Source organism: Staurois parvus, unplaced genomic scaffold, assembly GCF_062004578.1.
Source record: "Staurois parvus isolate SC_StPar_1 unplaced genomic scaffold, SC_StPar_1.0 ptg000264l, whole genome shotgun sequence".
NCBI lineage: Eukaryota > Metazoa > Chordata > Amphibia > Anura > Ranidae > Staurois > Staurois parvus.
In genome coordinates, this window is record NW_028318060.1 from 5352403 (window position 1) to 5379524 (window position 27122).

At 38.9% G+C, this 27122-nt stretch overlaps 1 protein-coding gene across 2 annotated transcripts in view; it reads left to right on the forward strand.

The window, feature by feature from the left end:
• Positions 1–27122, forward strand: part of COL19A1 (collagen type XIX alpha 1 chain) — an 895475-nt gene that overhangs the window by 818010 nt on the left and 50343 nt on the right. For both annotated transcript variants that reach the window (XM_089681326.1, XM_089681327.1), the window contains exon 49: positions 22352–22418. In XM_089681326.1, the coding sequence (XP_089537452.1) occupies positions 22352–22418 (67 nt within the window). The remainder of the gene's footprint in view (positions 1–22351; positions 22419–27122) is intronic.

Below are 27122 nucleotides of genomic sequence, written 5' to 3' on the forward strand. Positions count from 1 at the left end.
TTTGTGCTATTAAGGAGATTAATTGGAAAACTTGATTCCAGTAGGAAGTAAGGGATTTGCATGTCCACAGCAGGTGAAGAAGAGAGCCTCTATCTCCACAATGTCTCCAGCAAGTTTGGGGGAGATGAGGATAAAATATAGATAGTTTGACAGGTGTTAAGTACCATTGATGGAGTATTTTTAAGTATGATTCCCAGTGTGAGCTACACTTTGAGGCCTTAAACGTAGTGGAGAAAGTTCTCTCCCAGATGGAAGGAGATATCAGTTGTTGAGTTATGTTTTCCCAATTTGCTAGGGATGATGTATAAGTGGTGAACTGTGAGTCAACCAGCATTGTGTAAAAAGTCGATATACCTTTTTTTGGGTAGGCAGATTTTTGTAAAAAGTGGTGTGCCGTCGCTGGGAATTTTATGCTAAGTGGTACTTTCGTCCTGTGAAGGGTATGGGTTAAGCGTATGTAGGTAAAATATTCGGCAACCGGAATTCGGTATTTGTCCCGAATATCCTGAAAGTATGTAGTTTATCGTTAGCATATAGGTCTTGTATATGAAGCATGCCCTGGTCTATCCAGAGGTTTAGGTTTAAATGTGGAGAGAGAAAATGTAGGGACGAAAGTGGAGTGGGAATTTGGAGATTGTCTTTGCGTAGTTGGGTAAGAGTAAGAAACTCCTCCCAAGCTGCTAGGGAAGCTCGTATACAAGGGTTATGGTACAAGGCTGTGGGATGTACTCCACGGAATACGAAAAGTATATTGGGTAAGGCATGTGGTAGGAATAGGGAGGTTTCCATCAGGGTCCAGGTCTTATTAACAGTGGGCTGCCTCCAGAAGAAAAGCTGGTCAAGTAGAGCAGCAAGGTAATACGACTTCACATGTGGGAGGCCCGCTCCACCTCTGGAGGGAGGGAGAATTAGAAGATTCGTAACATATCTAGGCTTTTTTGAGTTCCATACGAACTGATTTAAAATTGTCTGAAGTTTGGTAAAAAAGATATGAGGAATTGGGATAGGGAGTGTTCTGAAGATGTAGAGTATCTTGGGTAAGATACACATTTTAAGTGTAGCTATTCTACCTAACGTCGAGAGGGTAGTAGTGCGTAGGCCTTTAAGCTCTTGTGGGATAGATTCAAGCAGCGGTTTAAAGTTAGTATTATACAATTGGTTAGTCTTTGGAGTGAGTTTAATTCCTAGGTACGGAATAGCAAGTCTTTCCCAAGTGAAGGGGAAGTGTTTGGAAATAAGGTTTTGGGTGTTCGCAGGTGTGTGAAGATTTAGTATGGAAGATTTCGGTGCATTAAGTTTGTAGTAAGATACTGATGTATAATTTTGGATGTGCATTTGTATTGTGTTGAGGGACTTGTATGGGTTAGTGACCATTAGTATGATGTCATCTGCAAAGAGACTAATCTTGTGTTCGGTTTTTAGGAACTTAAATCCTGTAAAGTGAGGGTCTTTTCTAAGGTTGGTTGCTAGTGGCTCAATAAGAAGAGCAAAAATTATAGGGGATAGTGGGCATCCTTGTCTAGTTCCGTTAGAGATATAGAAAGGTTGAGAAAGTGTGCCGTTGGTTAATACTTTAGTGGAGGGTCTAGAGTAAAGGGACATTATGGCTGACAACATCCAATCTGATATTCCAATTTTTTGCAGGGTATGTAGCATGAATTGTCAGTGAATGCGGTCGAACGCTTTTTCTGCATCAAGCGATAGTAGAAGCGAGGGTTGGGGATTTAATTCAAGGTGGAGTATTAAGGATAAGATTCTTCTTGTGGCGTCAGGGGCCTGTCTACCAGGAATAAATCCTACTTGGTCTGGGTGAAATAAAGTTGGTAGGTAGGGAAGTAGTCTCAAGGCTATTATCTTAGCGTATATCTTTATGTCTGTGTTGAGAAGTGAAATTGGTCTGTAGTTCTGTACTAATTGAGGGTCTTTGCCAGGCTTCGGAATGGTAGTAATTATTGATTGCAGCATTTCTTGGGGAAATTCCCCACTAGTAGCGGCATGGTTATATAGTAGAGCTAGTGGTAGAGTGAGTTTGGGGGCAAGTGCTTTGTAATATTCATTGGTGAAGCCATCATTTCCAGGAGATTTGTTTAAAGGCAGAGTGCGTATAGTTCTCTCTATCTCAGGAGGGTCAATCGGTACAGAGATTGATGCAAGTTGGGAATGAGTTAAGCGCGGAAGATTAGTGTTAAGCAAAAACTGTTTGATCGATTGTGCTCTTGGCTGAATTGTATCAGGGTCGTCTTTTAGGTTATACAGTGTCTGGTAGTAGGCCGCGGAAGCGTTGGCAATGTCTTGTGGGTTTGTCAGAATGTTTTGTGAGGTAGGGTGTCGGATTGTGGCTATCTTGGTTTTAAGTCGTTTTTGTTTAATAGTCTTACTAAGGAGTGAGTTAGCTTTGTTACCTAGCGCATAAAATCTAGTTTTTGTTTTTTGCAGATTGGCGTCATATGCCTGTAGAAAAATGGTTCGTAATTTATTTCTATCAGAATTTAGGGTCGCCATTGTGGCTGGGTTTGGGTGTCGTTTATGCAGTTTTTCATTAAGGCGGATAGAAGTCATAAGTTGGTCAATTTGTTGAGACCGTTGCCTCTTAATGCAAGAGTTTAATTGGATGAGGATACCTCTCATGTAGGCCTTGTAAGCCATCCAGAGCGTGGTAATGGATATATCAGGGGTGGAGTTAATATCGAAGAAAAGTTCATGAGCTTCTTGGATGTGCTTTAAATTTTCCGGTGTAGCTAAAAGAGCAGAGTTGAGTCTCCAGATAGGTGATAATGCTGTTTTTTGATCATCTACCAAGGATATTTGGATCGGAGCATGGTCGGACCAGGTAATGGTCCCTATCTTGGATGATGTCACTTGTTGTAGTGTCCATTTGTCTGTTATAAACATGTCTATCCGTGAGTAGGAAAGATGCGGAGGGGAGTAGTACGTATAGTCCCGTTCAGAGCCATGTTGACATCTCCAAATATCATAGAGGTCATTGTCGTGAAGAAATTGGTTAAAAGTAGGTTTAGTATGTATGGTAGTGGAAGATGAGTCTATATCCGAATTCCCCAAAATGTTAAAATCGCCACCAATTATAAGTTTCCCTTGTTTATGTAAGGAGATGGTTTTGAAAAGTTTCCGGTAGAAACGTAACTGTTTGCAGTTTGGGCCATAAACATTTACTAGAGTGTGGGTTTTGTCATTTATTTGGCACACTAAAATATGGAAGCGTCCTTGTGGATCCGCTGTCTGTGAAATAATGCGGAATGAAAGAGAGTCATTTATGGCCGTGAGCACTCCATTTTTCTTAGTGGTGTTGGTCGCCATGATTATTTGAGAGAATCGGTGAAGGTATAATTTGGGTGATTTGTTAGTAGCAAAGTGTGTTTCCTGTATGAAGAGTATGTCCGCTCGTGACTTCCGTGCTTCTCTAGATAGTAATGACCGTTTATAAGGTGAATTGAGACCTCGGACGTTTAAAGACAGAAAGTTAATCATTGGTGTTTGTAATTCCAGGATTTTCCGTTAACTGGAGTGTTATTTGGGAGAATCGGATGAGTATGTGTTTTTCCATGAGGGAAGATGATCGAATGAATGTGGCGTATATGTGACTCAATTGAAGCGATAAAAAGAGTATTCCAATCTGTGTCGCCGTGGATAATCTTAGAGAATGGAGTGGATATCCAATGGTGCCAGGGTAAGGAAGTAGTGAGGATAGGGGAAACAATAAAAAAACATTTGCGAAAAATGCAAACATCTCGAGTAGCCAAGATTGCTACCGCTAAACTGGGGGGTGCAGGAGAGCTTGATCACCGGGTGGTGGTCAAGCTAATTGCAAAAAGGAAAAAACCTTTGATCGGAGTAGAAGGGTGTAGGCCAAACGCCAGACAAATTAAGTGTATGAATGGCTCCTGGGAGAGCGGAGAAGTATGTTGAATGGTAAAGAAAAGTATGCCCTGTAAGGGCTATGTTGCGTCCATAGAACTATGCGTAGGATCTTGCGTTTCCGCAGGGATGATATTCCAGGATTTTAGCAAATCCAGGCCTGCTTCCAGTGTTTGGATGGTAAAGATCCTACCATTTTGTCGCACCGTTAGCTTGGTGGGGAATCCCCATTGGTATGCTATGCCGTGGTTCCTGAGGGCCTTGGTGATTGACAGCATGCGTTTTCTGTTAAGGAGGGTCGCCTTGGATAGATCCGCATATAAGCGGAGATTGGCGTGTGACGGCGGAATCGGAGGCGGATTGCGGGCAGCTGACATGATTTTGTCTTTCACGTGGTAAAAATGGATGCGTGCTAAGATATCTCTAGGTGTAGATGCAGGTAAAAAGGAGGGTTTAGGCAAGCGGTGCGCCCGGTCAATTGCAAGTTCCAGGTCAGACACTGATGGCACGAGGATTTTGGCAAATTGCTGTATGTATGGGATTAGGTCATTGTTTGCCACAAATTCAGGTATTCCTCGGAACTTGATATTGTTGCACCTTGACCTATCTTCCAGGTCGGCCAATTTTTGGTTAATTTGTTCTATGTCAGCAGAGTGGCCTGCATGAGCGTCAATTAAATTATTGTGTGCCGTGATGACGTCTCCCATGTTGTTCTCAATGTGGCTTATTCTGCGCTCCTGGTTTTGTACTATATTTGACAGTTGGCTGAGTGACGTGAGGATATCAGTATGCAGCGTTTGGCGCAGGGATGTGAGCATATTTCTCATGCATATTTCTGTGAGCGGTATATCTGACGCAGGAAATGCATCTATATCTGAGGTGTATGCTGTGATTTCCGGGGTCTGTATTAATGTGCTGGGATCCTGCTCTAGCCGCGGCTTAGATTTAGCCGGGCTACGTGATGTAGGGGATAGTGGGGGTGACAACTCACCAGGGTCCCCGGGATAGAGCAGGTGCTGCAGCCTGGGATCCTTTTGCTGGGATCTGTAGTCCTCCTGCTGGTCTCTGCCTGCCTCTCCCTCTTTGCAGCCGCGGGCGCCATCTTGGATTCCCGGCCCGACTGCAGGGAAGAACAGGGTCAGTTTACCTGGCTGATCCGCCGTTTTTTTCCTTCTGGGCATAGCTGCAGAGGATCGGGTAAGGTAAGGGATCGGTGCAGTGCTGTGTCTGAGCCCCAGGGCCGGTGTGTGCCGTTCTGTGTCTGGCGGGTGGACGGAGCCGATTCACTACACGTCCACCTTCAGTGCTGGCCGCGCATGCGCCCCCCGTGCGTGCGCATTTTTAAAGCCAGACATGTTTATCTATTTACTCAGCTTAACATCCTCTTTTATATTTTACATGGATGTAAATCAATTGTAAATGTAATTAATAGATATTATATTGTGTTTGTGCTCACTAAACTTAATTAAAGTGTTTATAAACTGTTACTACAACAGAGCTCTAACCATTCTCTTACCTACATGACAGCCTGGAGTGAGTACCTGGGCCATGAGATCACCCCCTCAGAATGGCACAATGTTTTTATCCTCGCTTGTAAAGCTTCAATTTCTTGTTACACTCAATAGGAAAATTACAAAACACTCACTAGATGGTACAAAGATCACATAGCTTTACATCAAATTTCTCCACAGGTCTCGTGCTCTTACTGGAGATGTGGGGATGCCAAAGGTACATACAGTTGTGTCCAAAATTATTCAACCCCCACTGAAATTGAGTGTTTTGGCCAGTTTGACATTGCTTTTGATCATTCAGTCATCTTGCTTACATTTACATTAAAGAGGCACTTGTAGGTCAGACAAATATAACATAACAGTTATAATGAAATAACCACAAATGTCTTTTCTGTGCTCACAGCATTATCAGTTTTATTCAACCCCCAAGTGACATTCAATCTTAGTACTTAGTACAGCATCCTTTTACAGTTATAACAGCTTTTAAACGTGAAGCATAGCTTGACACAAGTGTCTTGCAGCGATCTACGGGTATCTTCGCCCATTCTTCATGGGCAAAGGCCTCCAGTTCAGTCACATTCTTAGGCTTGCGCACTGCAACTGCTTTCTTTAAGTCCCACCAGAGGTTCTCAATCGGATTTAAGTCTGGTGACTGCGATGGCCACTCCAAAATGTTCCAGCCTTTCCTCTGCAACCATGCTCTAGTGGACTTGGAGGTATGCTTGGGATCATTGTCCTGTTGAAAGGTCCAACGTCTCCCAAGCCTCAGGTGTGTGACGGACTGCATCACGTTTCCATCCAATATCTCCTGGTACTGAAGAGAATTCATGGTACCTTGCACACGCTGAAGCTTCCCTGTACCTGCAGAAGCAAAACAGCCCCAAAGCATGATTGACCCTCCACCATGCTTCACAGTAGGCAAGGTGTTCTTTTCATCATAGGCCTTGTTCTTCCTCCTCCAAACATAGCGTTGATCCATGGGCCCAAACAGTTCTAATTTTGTTTCATCAGTCCACAGAACACTATCCCACAACTTTTGTGGTTTGTCCACATGGCTTTTGGCATACTGCAGTCGACTCTTCTTATTCTTTGGAGACAGCAAGGGGGTACGCCTGGGAGTTCTGGCACGGAGGCCTTCATTACGCAGTGTGCGTCTTATTGTCTGGGCTGAAACTTCTGTACCCACATCTGACAAATCTTTTCTCAGTTCCTCAGCAGTCACACGGGGACTTCTCTCCACTCTACGCTTCAGGTAGCGCACAGCAGTCGAAGTCAGCATCTTCTTTCTGCCACGACCAGGTAGCGTTTCAACAGTGCCCTTTGCCTTGAATTTGCGAATGATGCTTCCTAAGGTGTCTCTTGGTATGTTTAACATCTTTGCAATCTTCTTATAGCCATTGCCCTTCCTGTGAAGAGAAATCACCTCTTCTCTTGTCTTCCTGGACCATTCTCTTGCCTTCACCATGTTTGTAACCACACCAGTAAATGTCTAGAAGGAGCTGAGTATCACAGTCATTTTAAAGCTGCCTAATTGGTGCTTATTATGCTTGATTGCTGCTCGGTGACATCCACAGGTGTTTTCAATACCTGATGGAAAGCACCTGTATGAACCTCTGTTCTTCAGAGTGGTAGTCTTTAAGGGGTTGAATAATTGTGGCAATGAAGAAACCACATAAGAACCATTTACTACTGTATTACATAAACAATTGATGTCATTTTAGTTGCATTTGGGTAGTTACAACGTCCTTGTAGGATTTGATTCTGAATACAATTCCAAATGTACACTATAGTCCCTAAACCCCTTTACAGCATTGGGGGTTGAATAATTTTGGACACAACTGTATATGCATATCTGGTGGGATTGCAAAAAAGTTTATCCTTTTGGCATGAGATTTTTAAAATCTATAGTGAGCTCCAAGGAGAGTCACTTTCTCCTTTCTCCAATCTCTTTACTATTCATTCTTCGTGACTCAGTGCAAAGTATTAAAAAAAACAGCTCCTTGGACATTTTCTTGCCACTTCTAGACAACTAACCTTTGAAAAATCTCTTCCTCAGCATCCTTAATAAATTAGATTCAGATGGTTAACAACATAATGTGCATGGAAGAAATTTTAGCTTCCGACAGGACACGATTGCTAAGTTTGTCTCCTAAACTGGCTCACATATTCCTCCTTGGAGGCCCCAAAGCGCAGGATACGCACAGCTCAGTATTACCCAGTATTTTTATCCCTGCAATTTATACCAACCCCCTTATATCTATATATACATTTACTACCACATTTATTTGCATCAGCAACTCATGAATTTAATTTATCCACCTACATCTGTTTGATATTATGTATGATCCATTTTAACCACTTGCCACCTGCCCACAGTACTTTTACTGCGAGCGGGCGACAGCTGCAGGCACTGCTGTGCACTGGAAGGTTGTAGTGCTCTGTGAGCAGCCAGGGTATCACGTGATCACTATAACCAATCATGGCGATCACATGATTACAAAGTAAGCAAAACTGTCATGAATGACTTTCATTCATGACATTTTGCTTACTATTATGATGCTGTGATTGGTGATAAGTGATCACATGGTACCTGTGCCAATCATAGCTCCGTATAATATGTGATCAATTGAGACCAATCACAGCATCACAATAGTAAACAATAAGTCACCCCCCCAGAGTAGTACAGTGTCACTATAGGGACACTGAACTACTCTATTGACAGTATTGACTCTACTGAAAGGTTTAAAAAAAAAATGACTAAAAAACTATTTATTTTTATTTATTTTCTTTACATACTGTTGCCAGTTAGTATCCCTGATCACTGCCATTACCTCATGATGACACTGTACTGCACTGGTGACAGAATGTAAAAAAAAAATCTGTTTCATTGAATTGTTTTATTTTCCAAAAATTGTAACAAAAAATTACAACTTCAAACAAATTGCCATGCCTCTTACTAAACACCTTGGAGTGTCTACTTTCCAAAGGGGTCATTTGGGGGATATTTGTATTGTCCTTTCATTTTAGGGCCTAAAGAAATGAGACGTCTGTACATCAGGATTGCTCATTTTGTTTAAAATATATATACCATAGGTTGTAGACTCTTTAAATTTCACACAGACTAAATAATAAACACTGATTTGGGTTATTTTCCCAAAGAAACAGACTACATTTTGGCCTAAATTTATGAAGAAATATTATTTGTTTGCATCATTTTATAACAGAAATGAAGAAAAAATTTTTTTTTCATAATTTTCAGTATTTTTTCATTTATATAGTAAGAAACAAAAAACATAGTGGGGATTAAATACCACCAAAAGAAATTTCTATTTGTGGGGAAAAAAATATATATATTTCATTTTGGTACAGTATTGCATGACCAAGCAATTGCCAGTTAAAGTAGCTAAAAATGCCCTGGTCATGAAGGGGTTAAACTATGTCATGGCAATGTCCCCGACCTAGACCACAAACTCCTCTTACTCCTGTCATCTTTCCTCTTTCTTTAGTTTAGTTCTTTCTTAATGTCTCCTTCTCACCAGTCTTCATTCTAACCCACAATCTCAATCCATAATTATTTCCAAGGCCATCTTCTTTTGGAACTCCTTTTTTACTGACCTTTTTATTGTTACTTACTGTACATGCTCATTATTACATTGTCTTCTCTAGTTTTCTCCGACTTTCTTTTTACTGATAATACTCCCTAAATGAGAATGGTTCCATTTATCACTATAGGTTGAACCTCATGTATAGTCTCATATTGTTTATGATGTTTTGTGACTCTCTTGGATATTTGAGGACTCAACTTCTTTCTTACCCATGTTCTGTACACATGTTAACTACTGTAATTCTGTCTTTCAAAACCATAAAAGCATATTCAATCATAAAATTCATTAAAGTGTATTTTTTCCCAAAAATTCGCATTTAAAAAACAGCTACGCAAATACCGTGTGACATAAACAAAATTGGTGCACCCACCATTTTATTTTCTAGGGCCTCTGCTTAAAAAAGATATATAATGTTTGAGTGAAGCCTTATCTTGATCACCACTGGGTTTTTAATTTTTTTCTGATATAAATGAAATAAGACAGAACATTTTGAAAGAAAAAGATATTTTCTATACTTTTGGTTATAAACAATATCCAATAAACTCAAAGTTATTCATAAATGTATTTGGTAAACAAAAAAATCCCAACACGTGTATAGAAATTGGTTTGTGTGAAAGTTATAGTATCTACAACTATGGTATATATACTGGAATTTATACAGCTTTTACTTTCTGACTGCCTATCACATTTCTTGAAGTGCTAAAATGCCAGGACAGTACAAAAACCTCCAAATGACCCCTCTTTAAAAACTAGACACCCAAAGAAATTTGCTGATAGGCATGTTGAGTCCATGAAGGATTTTATTTTTTTGCCACAAATTTTTGGAAATTGTTTTTTTTTTCTAAACATAAAGCTGTCACGTAAATGATATATTGCTCACGTATGCCATGGCTATATGTGGAATAACACCCCACACTACATTCTGTATGGGAATACCACATGTGAGAGACTTTTTGGCAGCCTAGCCACATACAGGCCCCCATAATCCAGTGACCACCTTCAGGCTTACCTTATACCACTTCCTCCCTACCTATCAAATTTTTAGAGGCCCTAAGATGCCAGGATAATATAACTCACCCTCCCCATAACCCCTTTTTAGAAAGTAGATACCCAAAGGAACTTGATAAGAGGCATTGCGAGTATTTTTTCAGATATAATTTTTGTTACAGGGTTTTGAAAAAGAAGAGAAAAGAAAAAATACATTTTTGTTTTTTTTTCTTCATTTTCCAAAAATGTGTTGCATCAAAATACTCACCATACCCCTTACCAAATAACTTGAAGTGTCTACTTTCCAAAAAGGGGTCATTTTGGTGAGGGAGGGGTGCTTTTACTATCCTGGCATTTCAGGGCCAACATTGGAAGCTTATGCCACACATCACCCACTCTTCTAACTACCTGAAGAAGAAGCCTTTTCTGACACTTTTTGTTTACATGAAAAAATATATATTTTATTTTTGCTAGAAAATTACTTTGAACCCCCAGACATTATTAATATTTTTAAAACTGGCCCTAGAGAATAAAATGGTGGCTGTTGCATTTTTTTATGTCACACGTAGTTTTTGCATGGCTATTTTTCAAATGCTATTTTTTTTTTAAAATACACTTTGAATCTTAATGCACAAAAACACAATGTGTTGCCCACATTGTTTGATAAAATATAACAGATGATGTTATTCCAAGTAAATAGATACCAAACATGACATGCTTTAAATTTTGCATGCCCGTGCAACGGCAGTAAATTACTTAAATTTTTAATATCTATAGGTGATATTTTAAAAGCCTTTACAGGTCACTACTTTATATTTACACAGGAGGTCTAGTGGTCCCTGATCTGATGTTCACAGTGATACCTCACATGCTTTTGTTCGTCTTTGCACACAAGCAGAGGAAGGAGGAGGGGTGAGGGATTTTTTTTTAATTTCGAATTTTGATTTTTTTTTTTTTTTTTACACTGTCCCTTTCTTTTTTTTGTTATGACTTTTATTTGTATCACAGGGAATGTAAATATCCCCTGTCATAGCAATAGGCAATGACAGGTAAACTTTTCTGAGAAATCTGGGGTCTATTAGATTCTAGATCTCTCCTCTGCCCTTAAAAGCATCTGATCACACCAAGATCAGTGTGATCAAGTGCTTTCCCAATTTAAAAATGGTGCTGTTAATATCTGGTGAAACGGAAATGATGAAATGCTCATAGTTTCTGGTTTCTTAGACCATAGAGATGATTAGAGTCATTCTGGTCTCTGATCAGCTCTATGGTCAGCCGGCAGAACTGTCAGCTGTATTCTCAGATTCCCCTTTGGGACGGGAGAGCCCAAGAAACCTTGGAAGGCAGCAAGGGATGGGGGGGGAGTCCCTCCCCACTGTTTGCAAAAATGATCCAGCAGCTAATCCGTTGCTAGGATTGCTTTTACATGAAATATGTGAAAAAAAACAGGTATCATCCCAGTAGAACCACTAAAAGTCCAGCAATGTATCAGTATGTTGCTGGTCCTTGTTGGGTATACTGTATATGAAACAGAAGAGAACATAGGCATATGATGAATCAGGTCTGTGGACCAATATGATCACGATTCTTTTTTGTAATGCCCATATTGAGGGTTAGGCCCAAAAAAGTTTTAAATTCAGAGACCGTGATAGGTTTCCATGTGAATTGTCTGGCAAGAACTGAATTTGGTGAGCAGGTATGTATTGTTGTGCGTATAAATTGCTTTGGCCCACAATCAGTTGATTCAAATCTTCCAGACTAAATGCTAGTGCTGGCAGCAAATGGGGCTGATCCTGCAAATATATTGATCACGAACAGAACTATACTTGTGCCTCTTAGCAGATATCTGTGTGATTTGCGAGCCATTTATATCCACCCAATGTTAATCCCCCAAGATCATCAAAATAATGGACACACACTGTCCCAGATGTTGATAGGATCACAAACACTTAACACACTACTACCTCTGTGTCCCTAAAGTTAATAATTCATATTGTGTTGCGCTCCCAGTGAAAATATCTGTGATATAAATAACTCTATTTACCCTTGGTAAACAAATATATAGTCCGGTGATTGTGCAAGAAATAAAAAATATATATTACTAAAAAATCATATATATTTTCCACTAATATATGTGGAAATAATATCCCCAGAAACAATAAGTGATAAAATAATGTGTACTATAACATATCTATAAATAAATCAATATGCATCATGATTAGTAAATATTCAAAAAAAATATAAATAACTTAAAACATATATATATATGATCTGCAAATTAATTAGTGATATAAATGTCCTTTAAATTCAGTGACTTTGTGCTTGCTTAAATCTTGATTTGGTGACTTATTGTGAATCCGTGACTTTCTTTGAATCCTTAATTAGTGAAGATGTATGCTCACCTCCTTCTTAGCCTGCAATTAGGCTATACACACTTGTGGTTCACCTCCTATGGAACCTGCTTAGATGGAATTCCTCCTTTACAGATTGTGAAAACGTGGATATCCGTTATCCTCAATTAGCCCATATGCATTTTTCCATATGTGGGGAAAAAATTGCCAGACATAGTGTTTTATCCTTGTAGAAAGGTTTCTGCTTTATTGCTTTCCAACAGGTACACTCACATAAACAATATGCGGTATAGGATGAATTGCTCAGCTCAAGTAATCCGCCAGCCGTCTAGCCATGCACCCGCCGTCTGTCGAAACACTCCGGCTCTCTCCGAGTGACACCGCAGCCCCACCCCTACGCGTTACGCCACTGGTCACGTGGCTTCATCAGGGGGTTGTGATGAAGCCACCCCTGATAAAGCCACGTGACCAGTGGCGTAACGCGTAGGGGTGGGGCTGCGGTGTCACTCGGAGAGAGCCGGAGTGTTTCGACAGACGGCGGGTGCATGGCTAGACGGCTGGCGGATTACTTGAGCTGAGCAATTCATCCTATACCGCATATTGTTTATGTGAGTGTACCTGTTGGAAAGCAATAAAGCAGAAACCTTTCTACAAGGATAAAACACTATGTCTGGCAATTTTTTCCCCACATATGGAAAAATGCATATGGGCTAATTGAGGATAACGGATATCCACGTTTTCACAATCTGTAAAGGAGGAATTCCATCTAAGCAGGTTCCATAGGAGGTGAACCACAAGTGTGTATAGCCTAATTGCAGGCTAAGAAGGAGGTGAGCATACATCTTCACTAATTAAGGATTCAAAGAAAGTCACGGATTCACAATAAGTCACCAAATCAAGATTTAATCAAGCACAAAGTCACTGAATTTAAAGGACATTTATATCACTAATTAATTTGCAGATCATATATATATATGTTTTAAGTTATTTATATATTTTTTTGAATATTTACTAATCATGATGCATATTGATTTATTTATACAGTTGTGTCCAAAATTATTCAACCCCCAATGCTGTAAAGGGGTTTAGGGACTATAGTGTACATTTGGAATTGTATTCAGAATCAAATCCTACAAGGACGTTGTAACTACCCAAATGCAACTAAAATGACATCAATTGTTTATGTAATACAGTAGTAAATGGTTCTTATGTGGTTTCTTCATTGCCACAATTATTCAACCCCTTAAAGACTACCACTCTGAAGAACAGAGGTTCATACAGGTGCTTTCCATCAGGTATTGAAAACACCTGTGGATGTCACCGAGCAGCAATCAAGCATAATAAGCACCAATTAGGCAGCTTTAAAATGACTGTGATACTCAGCTCCTTCTAGACATTTACTGGTGTGGTTACAAACATGGTGAAGGCAAGAGAATGGTCCAGGAAGACAAGAGAAGAGGTGATTTCTCTTCACAGGAAGGGCAATGGCTATAAGAAGATTGCAAAGATGTTAAACATACCAAGAGACACCTTAGGAAGCATCATTCGCAAATTCAAGGCAAAGGGCACTGTTGAAACGCTACCTGGTCGTGGCAGAAAGAAGATGCTGACTTCGACTGCTGTGCGCTACCTGAAGCGTAGAGTGGAGAGAAGTCCCCGTGTGACTGCTGAGGAACTGAGAAAAGATTTGTCAGATGTGGGTACAGAAGTTTCAGCCCAGACAATAAGACGCACACTGCGTAATGAAGGCCTCCGTGCCAGAACTCCCAGGCGTACCCCCTTGCTGTCTCCAAAGAATAAGAAGAGTCGACTGCAGTATGCCAAAAGCCATGTGGACAAACCACAAAAGTTGTGGGATAGTGTTCTGTGGACTGATGAAACAAAATTAGAACTGTTTGGGCCCATGGATCAACGCTATGTTTGGAGGAGGAAGAACAAGGCCTATGATGAAAAGAACACCTTGCCTACTGTGAAGCATGGTGGAGGGTCAATCATGCTTTGGGGCTGTTTTGCTTCTGCAGGTACAGGGAAGCTTCAGCGTGTGCAAGGTACCATGAATTCTCTTCAGTACCAGGAGATATTGGATGGAAACGTGATGCAGTCCGTCACACACCTGAGGCTTGGGAGACGTTGGACCTTTCAACAGGACAATGATCCCAAGCATACCTCCAAGTCCACTAGAGCATGGTTGCAGAGGAAAGGCTGGAACATTTTGGAGTGGCCATCGCAGTCACCAGACTTAAATCCGATTGAGAACCTCTGGTGGGACTTAAAGAAAGCAGTTGCAGTGCGCAAGCCTAAGAATGTGACTGAACTGGAGGCCTTTGCCCATGAAGAATGGGCGAAGATACCCGTAGATCGCTGCAAGACACTTGTGTCAAGCTATGCTTCACGTTTAAAAGCTGTTATAACTGTAAAAGGATGCTGTACTAAGTACTAAGATTGAATGTCACTTGGGGGTTGAATAAAACTGATAATGCTGTGAGCACAGAAAAGACATTTGTGGTTATTTCATTATAACTGTTATGTTATATTTGTCTGACCTACAAGTGCCTCTTTAATGTAAATGTAAGCAAGATGACTGAATGATCAAAAGCAATGTCAAACTGGCCAAAACACTCAATTTCAGTGGGGGTTGAATAATTTTGGACACAACTGTAGATATGTTATAGTACACATTATTTTATCACTTATTGTTTCTGGGGATATTATTTCCACATATATTAGTGGAAAATATATATGATTTTTTAGTAATATATATTTTTTATTTCTTGCACAATCACCGGACTATATATTTGTTTACCAAGGGTAAATAGAGTTATTTATATCACAGATATTTTCACTGGGAGCGCAACACAATATATACTTGTGCCTCCTTTGTATAGTGTCCCCAAAAAGGCAGTACTAGCAGGATCAGGATGAGGGTCGCCTGAGGGCCCGACGTCCTCTAGTGGGCCCTGTGCTCACTGCCCAGAACCATAGAACTCGATTGGCATTTGCCATTGGACACCAAAATTGACAGGTCCGCCACTGGCACCCTGTACTTTTCAAAGATGAGAGCAGGTTCACCCTGAGCACGTGACAGATGTGAAAGGGTCTGGAGAAGCCTTGGAGAATGTTATGCTGCCTGTAACATCCTTCAGCATGACTGCTTTGGTGGTGGGTCAGTGATGGTCTGGGGAGGCATATCTATGGAGGGATGCACAGATATCTACATGTTAGACAATTGCACCCTTACTGCCATTAATTATCACAATGAAATCCTTGGACCCATTGTCAGATCCTACGCTGGTGCAGTGGGACCTGGATTCCTCCTGGTGTACTCCAGCTGCAGCCATCAACCCAGCAGAGCCACTTCAACCCAAGGATGTACAGATACGTTCTAAGGGGTTGAAGTTATTAACTAGACATTTAAACATTTCTTGGGCCCCAGTGGAATGATCTAACCCCACACTTTCCCAGATATCAAAGTGTTCTGTCTCTCCAATCTAAGCATTGATAGTGTGATGTCTGTAACTTACAGTTGTGATGAGATAGAGACAACTTCAATCTCAGCTGGATACCACACTCAGTGACTCAATGAGAATGACATCTTGTAGATCTTGTGAAGTTTATTCCATAAACTGAGAGAATCTTACAACAATGAATATTCCATAGGTCAAAAGATCATACTGTTTCTGCTCCATGCTATGAGGCTTGCTGCAATCTCTGGGAAAGGGGGAGGGCTATCTATACAACATTAACTAAACCAAAGGAAAGTGAGGATCAGAGACAAAATATAGAAAACATTTAAAGGCATATGACAGTCAATATGACAGTCATGTGAAACATGACACAAAGGTTTGACTCATTTTTATGTATAGCGTTCCATATAATCTTGGAGTACTTAGCACAGGCAGGTGATAACAGGAATTACATAGATCAAACCTTGTCATTCTCTGCAGCAACATGGCCAGTCCAGTTTGGATGGAGTTGTCATTTAATAAGTTCTATCAAATGTACTTGTTTATGCTGACAAATTTACATTTTATTTTGCATCACAGTTTAACATTTTGAGTGATTAAAATGTAATGCTTATCTAAACCCTAAAATTAACTTTCTTAAATTTTTTAATACAGAAAATGATGACACCTGGCTGTATATTTTTATATAAAAAACAAACAACCCTTTTTGTTAACCCAAATATCTGTGCCAGTGCTTTCCCTGAAGAAGAAGAGCTAAAATCTTGTCTCAGGCGGATCCATGATTGCCAGGATGCTTATTACTAATATAGGCACAATGTAAAAGATTCAGGGATACACACATTTCTACTCTGGGGTTGTAAGCGTGGCTTACTAGTGCTGGAGGTGAATACATGTATTGAAAACTATATAGGAAGAGACCTAGACATCAGAGGAAAACATCTGAGCTTTACAACTCTTTTATTTGTGGAAAGACAATAGGTATGAGTTTCAGATTCTGGTCAAGCTCATGCTTTGCAGGGACAGAAAATTGATGCTGATTGCTGACAACTGCTATATTTACAATGATCATATGCACACTCACTGTGTATTGGACAGACCTGTAGCGGATAGGAATAGAGTGTTTGCTGCTGAAAAGTCCTATATTTACACTCAGTGTATGTTAAGAACACTTGAAGTAGATAGAGATAGATTTCACAGTGTTTTCAGAGACAGATAGCTTTTGCCATCCTATAAAATGTTGCTGAAAATTTCTGTATTTATAGTCAATGTATGTTGAAATGTCTCTTGGAGTAAATAGCAAGAGATCGCACAGTGTTTGCATGAAGAGACACTTTTTTTTGTGTTGTCAACAACTCCAGTTGCTGTTTAGCTACTGTGTCCCCTTTTGCTTTTTTTACTGTTTTATTGTTTTTTTTTCATATATATTTATGTTTGTTTCTTACTTACTTTTCAGTTAGACTATGGTTTAGTTACAGTGCTTAGCTACTGTGCACAGTCACTACAATATTTTGCTGTCTTTTTTAATTATTTAATTATTTTTTTTAAATTTAATTAAAAACACTCAAATGTACATTTTTTTTAAAAAAACTTGGCTGATGTCTACCCTGTTCAAACTGTGGCCTCTTAAAAGTGCTTCCATATTGTGCACAGACTGCTATGTTTTTTCTGTGTAATATATAGACACAGTGCTCAGCATAAATGAGTACACCCCAACAGATTTGTCAGAAAACCTTTACTTTCCTTTCAGAATCACATTCACTATACTACAAAATACTCCCATAGATTTTGTTAATTTGCACACACAAAAAGTATTTTTCCTAACAAATTCATTCAAGACCATGTTGCAAAATGAATACACCCCAATGAATGTTTTAGGAGCAAAGCTAAATTTTAGACAAAAAAACCTAATTGACAAGAATTCAACTACAGGTGAGTCCAATTATTCATTAAACAGGTGTCCAGCAGACAATATAAAAGCGTGTTACTTAACAAAGAAAACCCTTTCCCATTTCATGCTGTCAGCAATGTCATCACATGGAAGAGAAATGTCATAAGGCATGAGAAAGAAAATAATTTCATTACACAAGAAAGGTGAAGGCTACAAGAAGATCAGCAAAGCTTTACTTATCAGTCAGAATACTGTAACAAAAGTGATACAAGAATGTAATACAGATGGAACTGCAACCATCTCAAAGAGATGTCCAGGCTGTCCACAGAAGTTAATACCTCGGCAGAAGCATCTTCTGAAAAGAAGGGTTGAAGAAAATCACTGTACAAGTTCGCTGCAGTTAGCTAAAAAAGTAGAAAGCCAAACTGTTTCCTGTGACACAATATGGTGTACACTGCAGAGGAATGGCATGCATGAGTGCATCCATGAAGGACGCCTCTGCTAAAGCTCATGCACAAAAAAGCCCACCTAGAACTTGTCCGGGCCCATGCTGAAAAAGAAAACAACTAGTGGGACTCTGTATTCTGGTGTGATGAGACCAAGATAAATGTTTTTGGAACTGATGGCTTCAAAACTGTATGGTGTTGCAAAGGTGAGGAGTACAAAGAAAAATGAATGGTGCCTACAGTGAAGCATGGTGGTGGCAGTGGCCTACTGTGGGGCTGCGTGAGTGCTGCTGGTGTTTGGGAGCATTTCATTGGTGGTATCATGAATTTACAGATGTACTTCTCTATATTGAAACAGAAGATGATACAATCACTCCATGCCCTTGGTCGTCCTGCACTTTTCCAACATGGCAATGATCCAAAACACACATCTAAGGCCACTGTTGCATTTCTGAAGATGTGAACCCATTCGAACACCAATGGTGAATTCTGAAGAGATAAGTTGAGCATCACTCTCCATGCGGCATCCATGCTCTAAAAGAGGTCGTTCTTGAAGAATTGAAAAAGATCGATGTTGCAATATGTCACCAACTTGTTCATCCCATGTCTAGAAGATGGTGCTGTCCTTACAAATCATGGAGGTCATACAAAATACTAGATGTAGTAGTTTTTGTTGGGGGGTGTATTCCTTTTTGCATCATACTGAATCAGCATATGCTGAGCACTATATATATATATATATATATATATATATACATATATATATATATATATATATATATATTCTAATGCTGGTTTTTATTGAAAGTTTTAAAATGTGGCCTACTAAAAGTGCTTAAATACCATGTATGGAACTAATGCAATATTTTGATGTTTTTTTACTATCAAATAATACACATATTGACTTCTTTATTAAAAACTAACAGCAAGAAAAAATGACTGCACTGTGGAATGAATAATTTATAAACTAAACCCCAGCAGCCACTCTAAATACCCATGCACCCCACACTTGACACTGTACAACTAAAATAATCCAAAATAGCAGAGAGGTGCTATGTGAATATAACTTAAATTAGTCATACAATGCTCAACCTTAATGATAAATAATAAATCAATAATAACAACACTTTCATATAGGAGTCCCAAAAATATGTGACTTGCAAGTGAAAAAGTGCTCCAAAGAAAGTCCACACTGTGCTGTTCAGTAATCAATATTTTCTTGCTGCAGGTGATACTGTGTGTCCCTTTAAAATTCTAAACTCACCAGATGTCTTAGACCCTTTACCATGTAATTTGTCAGGAAACATTTGTTAAGCGAAAAAAAGGTATCTGGAGACCAGTCTCAAGATACGGGACTCCCCATATCCACCTCATGGCTCCAATGCATTCATATGGGAAGAGAAAAGAAATACAGAAAACACCATCATTGTGCAAACAGTTTAGAAAATGTGTTTAAGCACAATATTACAGTGCCATAGACTGGCACCCAGCTTGTCTAGAAAAATCACAGCACCTGGTTGCCTAAAAAAAAAAAATACACTCTGATTTTGATTTCTACATTAAAACCTCTCCAGTTCCTTCCTCTTAAACTGTGCCTTACTAAAGCTGCTTACATGATGTGCATTGAGTCTGAGCAATATATCTGCCTTTTTTGGGGGGGAAATAATACACTCTAATTTAATTTCCTAATCATAAACTCACCTGGTTTCTCCATCTTAAATAGTGGCCAAGTAAAAGTACGTATACGCTGTTGAGCAGGTCTGTACAATATTTTTGGTCTCTGAAATAATGCATTCTAATTTTTATTTAGAATTCGTAAGTTTTTTTTTATATAATTAAAGGTATAATTTTACTTCTAATGTAAGTTGTAATTTTTAACTTTGTGCTATTTAGAGCACAGGATGTATTTGCTTTCAGTCTGTCGAAGAGCTGCCTTTTCATCCCAACCCCTCACTGTATCCCTAACCCCCCACCACCACCACCACACACACACACACACAAAACTAAAATACTGTGCCCCCAAAAAACCACAGACCCTCACCTCAGGTCACAAATTCACTGTGATGAAGGCCAACCCTAACATGACATGTTCAGTAGGGCAGGATAGTACTTCAAGTGCATTTTGGGTCACCTTCAGCCAGTGCTCCAGCTTGGACACCATATAGTTCATGAATGTGATTGCTAAAACAGTGTTCACCTAAAAAAATGCACAGCGTCACCACAGGATAATAAAATGCAGCTTCTCAGTCACAAATTTCCCCTGCTGTGGTGAAGGCCCTCTCAACGTAGATCTTGTACGCCTTGTTATTTTATTAAGGGAATTGCCTAAATTTAGTGTCAGATATGTAAATAATGGACATGCTTTAGTGCTCACAACTGTACCAGGGAAGTATGTGGTGATGTGTGATACACAAACAGCAGCTTTGCTTATCTTATGAACAAGTGGCAAACTAAGAGTTATGTCCTTTGGTTTTCTTCTTGCAGCTTTGCCTGTAGTGCGATGGACTCAAACACCTTGATGGAGGGGGCACTCCATTGCCCCTCACTAATAGAGGTGCCTGCACAGAGGTGCACAGCACCTGAGCACTAATGTATGTTGCTATGGTGTGTGCTGTCAAAAAAAGGTGCATGCACTACTTTGGGCCATGCTAACCCAATCATTTTGAATGGAAAACATATGTCTTCCATTTATTAGATTCTAGACATATGTTGATTTGTCTTCATGCACCTTACTTTGAGCAATCTACATTTGAGTCCCCTATGTCCGCCCCCTAGACTGGATTTTACAGGTTACCACCACTTTAGTGCAAGTCCAATGTTTTTCTAAATATGATATGTACTTGTTCATATTATTATGTTATATGTAATTTGTGTATATATTTCTTGTTTTTTGTTTTTTTAAATATGTAGTAGTACTGTCTCCCTTTACAGAGAATCTACGGTCCTGAAGAAGCCATACGCATAGGTGAAACGCATTGACCATTATTAATTGTACAGTAATATTTTGATAATAGCATTTTCACAATATGGCGATGTGTACTACATACTATGTTAAGGGTTAAGCCAGGAATCATCTCCCTCTTTGATAGGGTGTCCTGGATGTTATCCCATCTTTTATCGTGTTTGTTATGGTCTTTGTACAAATAAAGTTGTAATTTTTAATATGATGGTTTGGTCTCTCAGTGTGCCTAAAAAAATCTGCTATTTTGGCTGTGCAATTCTTGTCTGGCATTTTTTTGTAACATACAGCTTAAATTCATCTCCTTAATGTGTAATAGAAAGGATTGGTATCTACCCATGTTGTTTCAAAGTCACATGAGGACCCTCTCTCCACTGTACTTCATTTTTAAACAATTATTTTTGCATTGATACCCAATGGTAGTGCCCAACTTCTCTTGCCCTTTATTTGATAATCCCTTGGCTATTAGATTTGAAAATATCTAGACTTGATTTTCAATATTTGCCCCCATGGACCTCCCCAATGGAGTGGGGTTTGGATTAAAGGTTGCAATTTTCTGACTTTGCAATAGATTCAATTAACATTGTGCAAACCGAACCTGGACACATACACTCATCCCTAGAAGACAATCCGGGAGGATAGATAACAGCACACCTGTAGGATATCAGCTATAGGAAATGTATGAGCTGTTATAAGTAAACTAAGTGTGACAATATATAAACTTAAAATTTGCATTATCAGTTGCAATCCTAAGTCCTTAACTCACAAGCAATTTCATAACATTCCTTTATTTCAGTATTGACTAAAAAGATGCAGAAAGTCTTGGATCATTGATCTCTATACATGTCACTTTTTCTCATGAGATAATTGGAAAACTGAGTGTGTACAAATCATACCTATATAGAGCAAGTATTTTCTTTGCTGCTAGTCTGCAATAGTTGAAAAAATTAAATCATACTGTAACACTGGAACGGTGTGAGTCAGAGATGAATGGGCTAATGTCCACATGGGACCTAGAAGCTGTTACTGTATGCTATGCAACTTTTCATGATTCATTCCTACTCATCAGAACAGAATCTCCTCCAGCACATGGCCAGATATTTTACTGAATAGAAACCTGACAAAGAAAATAACAATCTAGGAATTCACTTGATAGAGAAGTATTTTTAAAGACACCTCTGTGCCATCTCAAATACTAAGATTTATTGTATTTTATGCTGTACTTTTGTTTCAATTATGCAAATAACCACAATAAATTTCTCTGCAGACACAGAATATTTCATTTGAAGAACTGAAAAAATATATTAAACAAGAAGTTGTGCGATTATTTGAAGGTAAGAGAGACCAGGTAGAAAATATGAATATGTCATCTAAGCTAGCTATCATTACATCCCGAATTCACAGAGTTTCCTCTGTCTGCATTTTAGAAGCTTTTTTGTCATTCTAGTTTTGAGTTATTATAAACTATGTATTATATATTCTTCCATGTGTGCGTGTGTTTTTGCATTTTTCTCCTTTAGTTGAACATTATCACTTAGAACAATGAACAATGTGACATTGGTTATCCTACCTTTGGCAAAGGTCCAGCAGTGACAGTGTGACAGAAATGTAACTGCCGGCTCCTTCACTAGTTAAAACCCCATAGAATGCAGTGACGTGGTATCACCTCACAAATGTAGACATCAAGGGAGGGACACCATGCCAGAAAGAGTGTAAGTTGTTACCAGCAACAAACTAGATTGTGTGACATAATCCATATAGTTTCTAACAATGGTTTAAAAATACAAACTAAATATTGTAGGCACTAATGTTTAAATTACGGTAGTTACTTCTAAAGTAAAAAATGATTTAGGGAAACCATTGATTTTTTTTTACCTCTCTTTTTTACCTTTCTCCTTTTCCTTAAACGTAATTTCTAGTATTCACAGTATGGTGCCACACTGGGGACTGTACAACACAATTATCCTAATCCTTCACAATTAATTACCTACCTGTCAAGAAGAACCTGAAATATCATTTTAAAGTTCATCTGCATCAATGAACATGACATGACATATCAATACCAATTGAAAAGCAAACATATAATAGGTTTTCTAAAGGGAGGATGGTGTAAATTATAAAGTTAGATTAAACAATTAGGTTCAACAGTTTAAAGTTTAACAGATGTTTATTTTATTAATATAATAGATCAGGCTGCAGTTCTAGCAGCCTATCTGAATGTCTGTTAAAAAAAAAGTGTTTGGTGGGTTTAACACTTTGATTCTTTGTGAATCTAAAGATACAGTTGAAGCAAATAATGTAACTGCAAAATAACAGTATTTTAACAAACACATAACACATACATTTGTAATTTATTTACAGTATGTTTGTTGACCTTTTTTTATTGTACCATTAACCATATAGGCTTATCTGTATTATTATCCTTTGCATTGTACTGATGTACTGTTATCAGTTCAATGGTAATGATTTTTGGTTGTTCACAATATCTGGAATTATTTCTAACATAATTTATACATTTATATGTAAAACTTTTTGATGTGTGCGCCTAAAGCTTGCATTCATTACAGTGGTTCCACAAAAATTGTGAGTGAGTCATTGAAGTAAATCCTGGTGACATGTCACTGTGACAGGGCAGGGCCATGGATAAGGGGGTATCACCAGTCCTCCTGTACGGGGTCCAGGCAGCAGGGTGAATTAGACATGGGCAGGGAGATGTTCGGCAAGGCAGGAGAGTAATTACAGGAACCGATCCCCTGTATGGCTCTCTCTGCAGCAGCTCAAAGCTGGCTTCTTCTCCTCTCCTCTTCTTCTGGCTGGCTTTCAGCTGTTGCATAGAGAGCCATACAGGGGTTCGGTTCCACTAATTGCCCCCTGTACCCATTACCCTTCCTATACACCATATGTTTCCCCCTGATGCCCAGGCCCCCCTGTGTGCCCCTGCAAGGCTGCCGGCTTCCCTCCTCTCCTTCCGATTGGCAGCTGCAGGCACACAGTAGAATCCTTCAGCATAGAGAATGTGGGAAGGGTCTGGTAAATATGTCACATTTACAAACCCCTTTCCTTTCTGAATGAATACAATGAGTGATCGGTATTGATCACTCACAGTGTTCATTCATGAATGAAACATAGTAACCTGTATTTTTTGTGGGGAGGGGGCCCTGTCAGTTTGGTAGTATGGGGCCCCAGGGTTTCTAATAGCAGCCCTGTGACAGGGAGTCAAAGTGAACACAGTGAAATTATCTTTTTAACTGCAATTTGTACACTTGTATATTATCATCTTGCTAACCATGCTAAAGATAATCTTTCCTTTAAGTCAGATTCTGTTGTGGGTTCTGTGCATATTATAGCTAATGGTTGAAATGCACAAGAAACACAGGGCAGTAGAGCAAGAAGAATTAAAAAAAATACATTTAGTGAGAGCAACCAGCAAAAGGTTTATCAGTAATGATACATGAAATTAATAATATTGAATGATAGCAAGTGTATAATCCATTTTCCTTTTTGCTAGTATGATCGATTTAAAACAATTGTCACCTGGTACTTACATTATAGAGAAAGCAGGCTGTTTATCTTATTACCAGGCAGAAATGTCTGATTTACTTAACATCTAATGAGCTTTACTATGTACTTTATCAAGGTCACTCTGTTTAGGTCTTCTTTGTGCCTCTCAGAGTTTTGTGATTGCACCCAAGAACTGATCCCAATGTGATGGTACAAAACAACAAATCTTTCTTTCTGACTCCACAAATTAGGTTCTTTTCAAAGCCAACTCATTTACTTTATATTTAATTGACTAACTATAGAAAGTATCACCTAATGTACATTTTAAAACCATTTTAAAAGCTAAAATAGGTCTTAAGCAAAATGCCATTTGCACCATTGTGCAGATAACCATTTAATATCAAATATGATATTCAGATGTTCAAAAAGTTAACTTCTGTCTGCCCTGCAGGATTTTACATTTCATATCTGAATGGAAATTAAGTGAAAATAATTTGCCTTTGTACAATATGTTGTAGTCATGCAATCAATTACCATGTGTGGTCAAAGCACTGTGCTACAAAGAGTTTTTAAAAGCCTACAATTGCTGCTCATTTGTGTAGTCTGTGAAACCCGTTGCTCAGTACAACTAATTGACAACTCTGGTAGCACATTAAAGAAATAACTCAATAATACAGAGCCAAGTGCTAAACAGTTATCTCTAAAAGCATTTTAATAGCAGGTAATTACTGCTTCAGGCATTGATTTAATGAATGTTGCTCAAAACTGGTTTTGAGTAAATTAACAGAAATCAATTGCTTTCATACCTGACTGTAGTCAGCCAACAAACTAAATTTAAAAATGAGGGCCTTGTAATGTTATTCTTGTCATACAAGTGTAATAAAGATTGTGGTTTGCATAGTTCAGTTGGCATTTTTGTAAGTACTTTAATGGTTTTGATGAGAACTGTGTGCATACTATAACAATGTGAATGCAATGCAAAAACAGACACATATATTAAACTAATTATGTTAAACTCAGGGTGTGGGAGAATACTACTGAGGCAAACCACTGTGCTTTATGTAAATGCTTATTTATTCTTTCAGGATAATATTGTAGTATGTTAGCAGGGAATTCCACCCAGAAGTCGTAACTTCCTTGAAATGAAGGAAGGTCCTTCTTCAGGTGTGCAGCCATGTGGGAATAGCAGGAAAACTGATCCCTTGAGCCATATTGCAGAGCAAAAGCTATGTGAGCTTATTTAATGTCAGTACAAAGAGTAGTGAGGGTTGGAAAAATGAACACATGTATTACATGCATGTAATACATACACAATTTAGTTTGATTTTGACTGTTGGCTATTCCACATCTTTTTTGTACTACATTATAAACCTGATTGCTACAGGTATGAAGCTACAGGTATGGTTTTTCCTATGATTCAGTAAACTCGAATAGAAAATGGAGACCACCACCTGCTAGATGTTTAACACATAGTGTTATTTCCTAAATGAGACTGACACATAGGATAAATGGGGATGGGGTGTTTAAATGTGGCGGCTATGATTTTTTTAATATATATGATAGAGGGACTGACCTGTACATGGAAGGTTCATTTAGATGGAGGGGACACATGGATTGTGAGGAAAGAGTAGTCTACATGTTGATCTGTGCCTGTTGTGCCTTCTACATGGAGAAAATAGCTAGACCTATTAGAAGGTATTTATATGACCACACGTATGGTATTACCAAGTTTGATCTCAGATCTCCTAAAGCTCAAGATTGTGCCCTGGTATACAACATACCAATATGCTAACATAATGGATGCTCAAGCAGAGGATGAAAAATCCACGAAAAGGACATTTTGATTGATTTACAGAGATTCTCTGTGTGTCATCATGTCAGTTTCCATGAGGCCTGAGAAGCTGGGTGGAGCCATCACCTCCTGCACTGCCTCTTAAGAAGTCATGGAGGCAACTCACAATGAGCTGTTCCTCTGATATAGTTAGTGGGATGGCACCCAAACTGGTTAGGTTGTGGCTTGTAATTCTCCCTAAACCTGCTTCCTTTGGGATTATGTGGAGCCTACAGGTTCACAATGAGTATACCTACATCCACAATATTTTTTGACTGTGACACATTTGTGAACTATTCCACATGTGATGACAGCCATGTTTGTTCGGCCTTTTATAAGTCTGATGCCACATTGCAAGCCATATGAAAAAATTGATTTTTGTAGATTGGTTGCACTTTTTATTCATGTTTTATTTACCAACACCCAACATGTTAGCAGTGCTTCATATATAGTATGACTGATTATGCAGTGTGTGGTGGCAGACCCTCTAATACCGCACTTTAGGGTTCAAAGATTCAGAGTGACACATATAAGTGAACAATTGGATATTTATCCACTACACATGATCTACAGCCATTTTGGGGTTTTAATTTTTGCATTTCAGAGGTCAATTTCTACTCACCATTGAATTAATACTTATCATGCCTACAATGACTCATACACAAGTATGTTTGATTATGCAGTGTTCTGTGGCGGATCCCTCTAA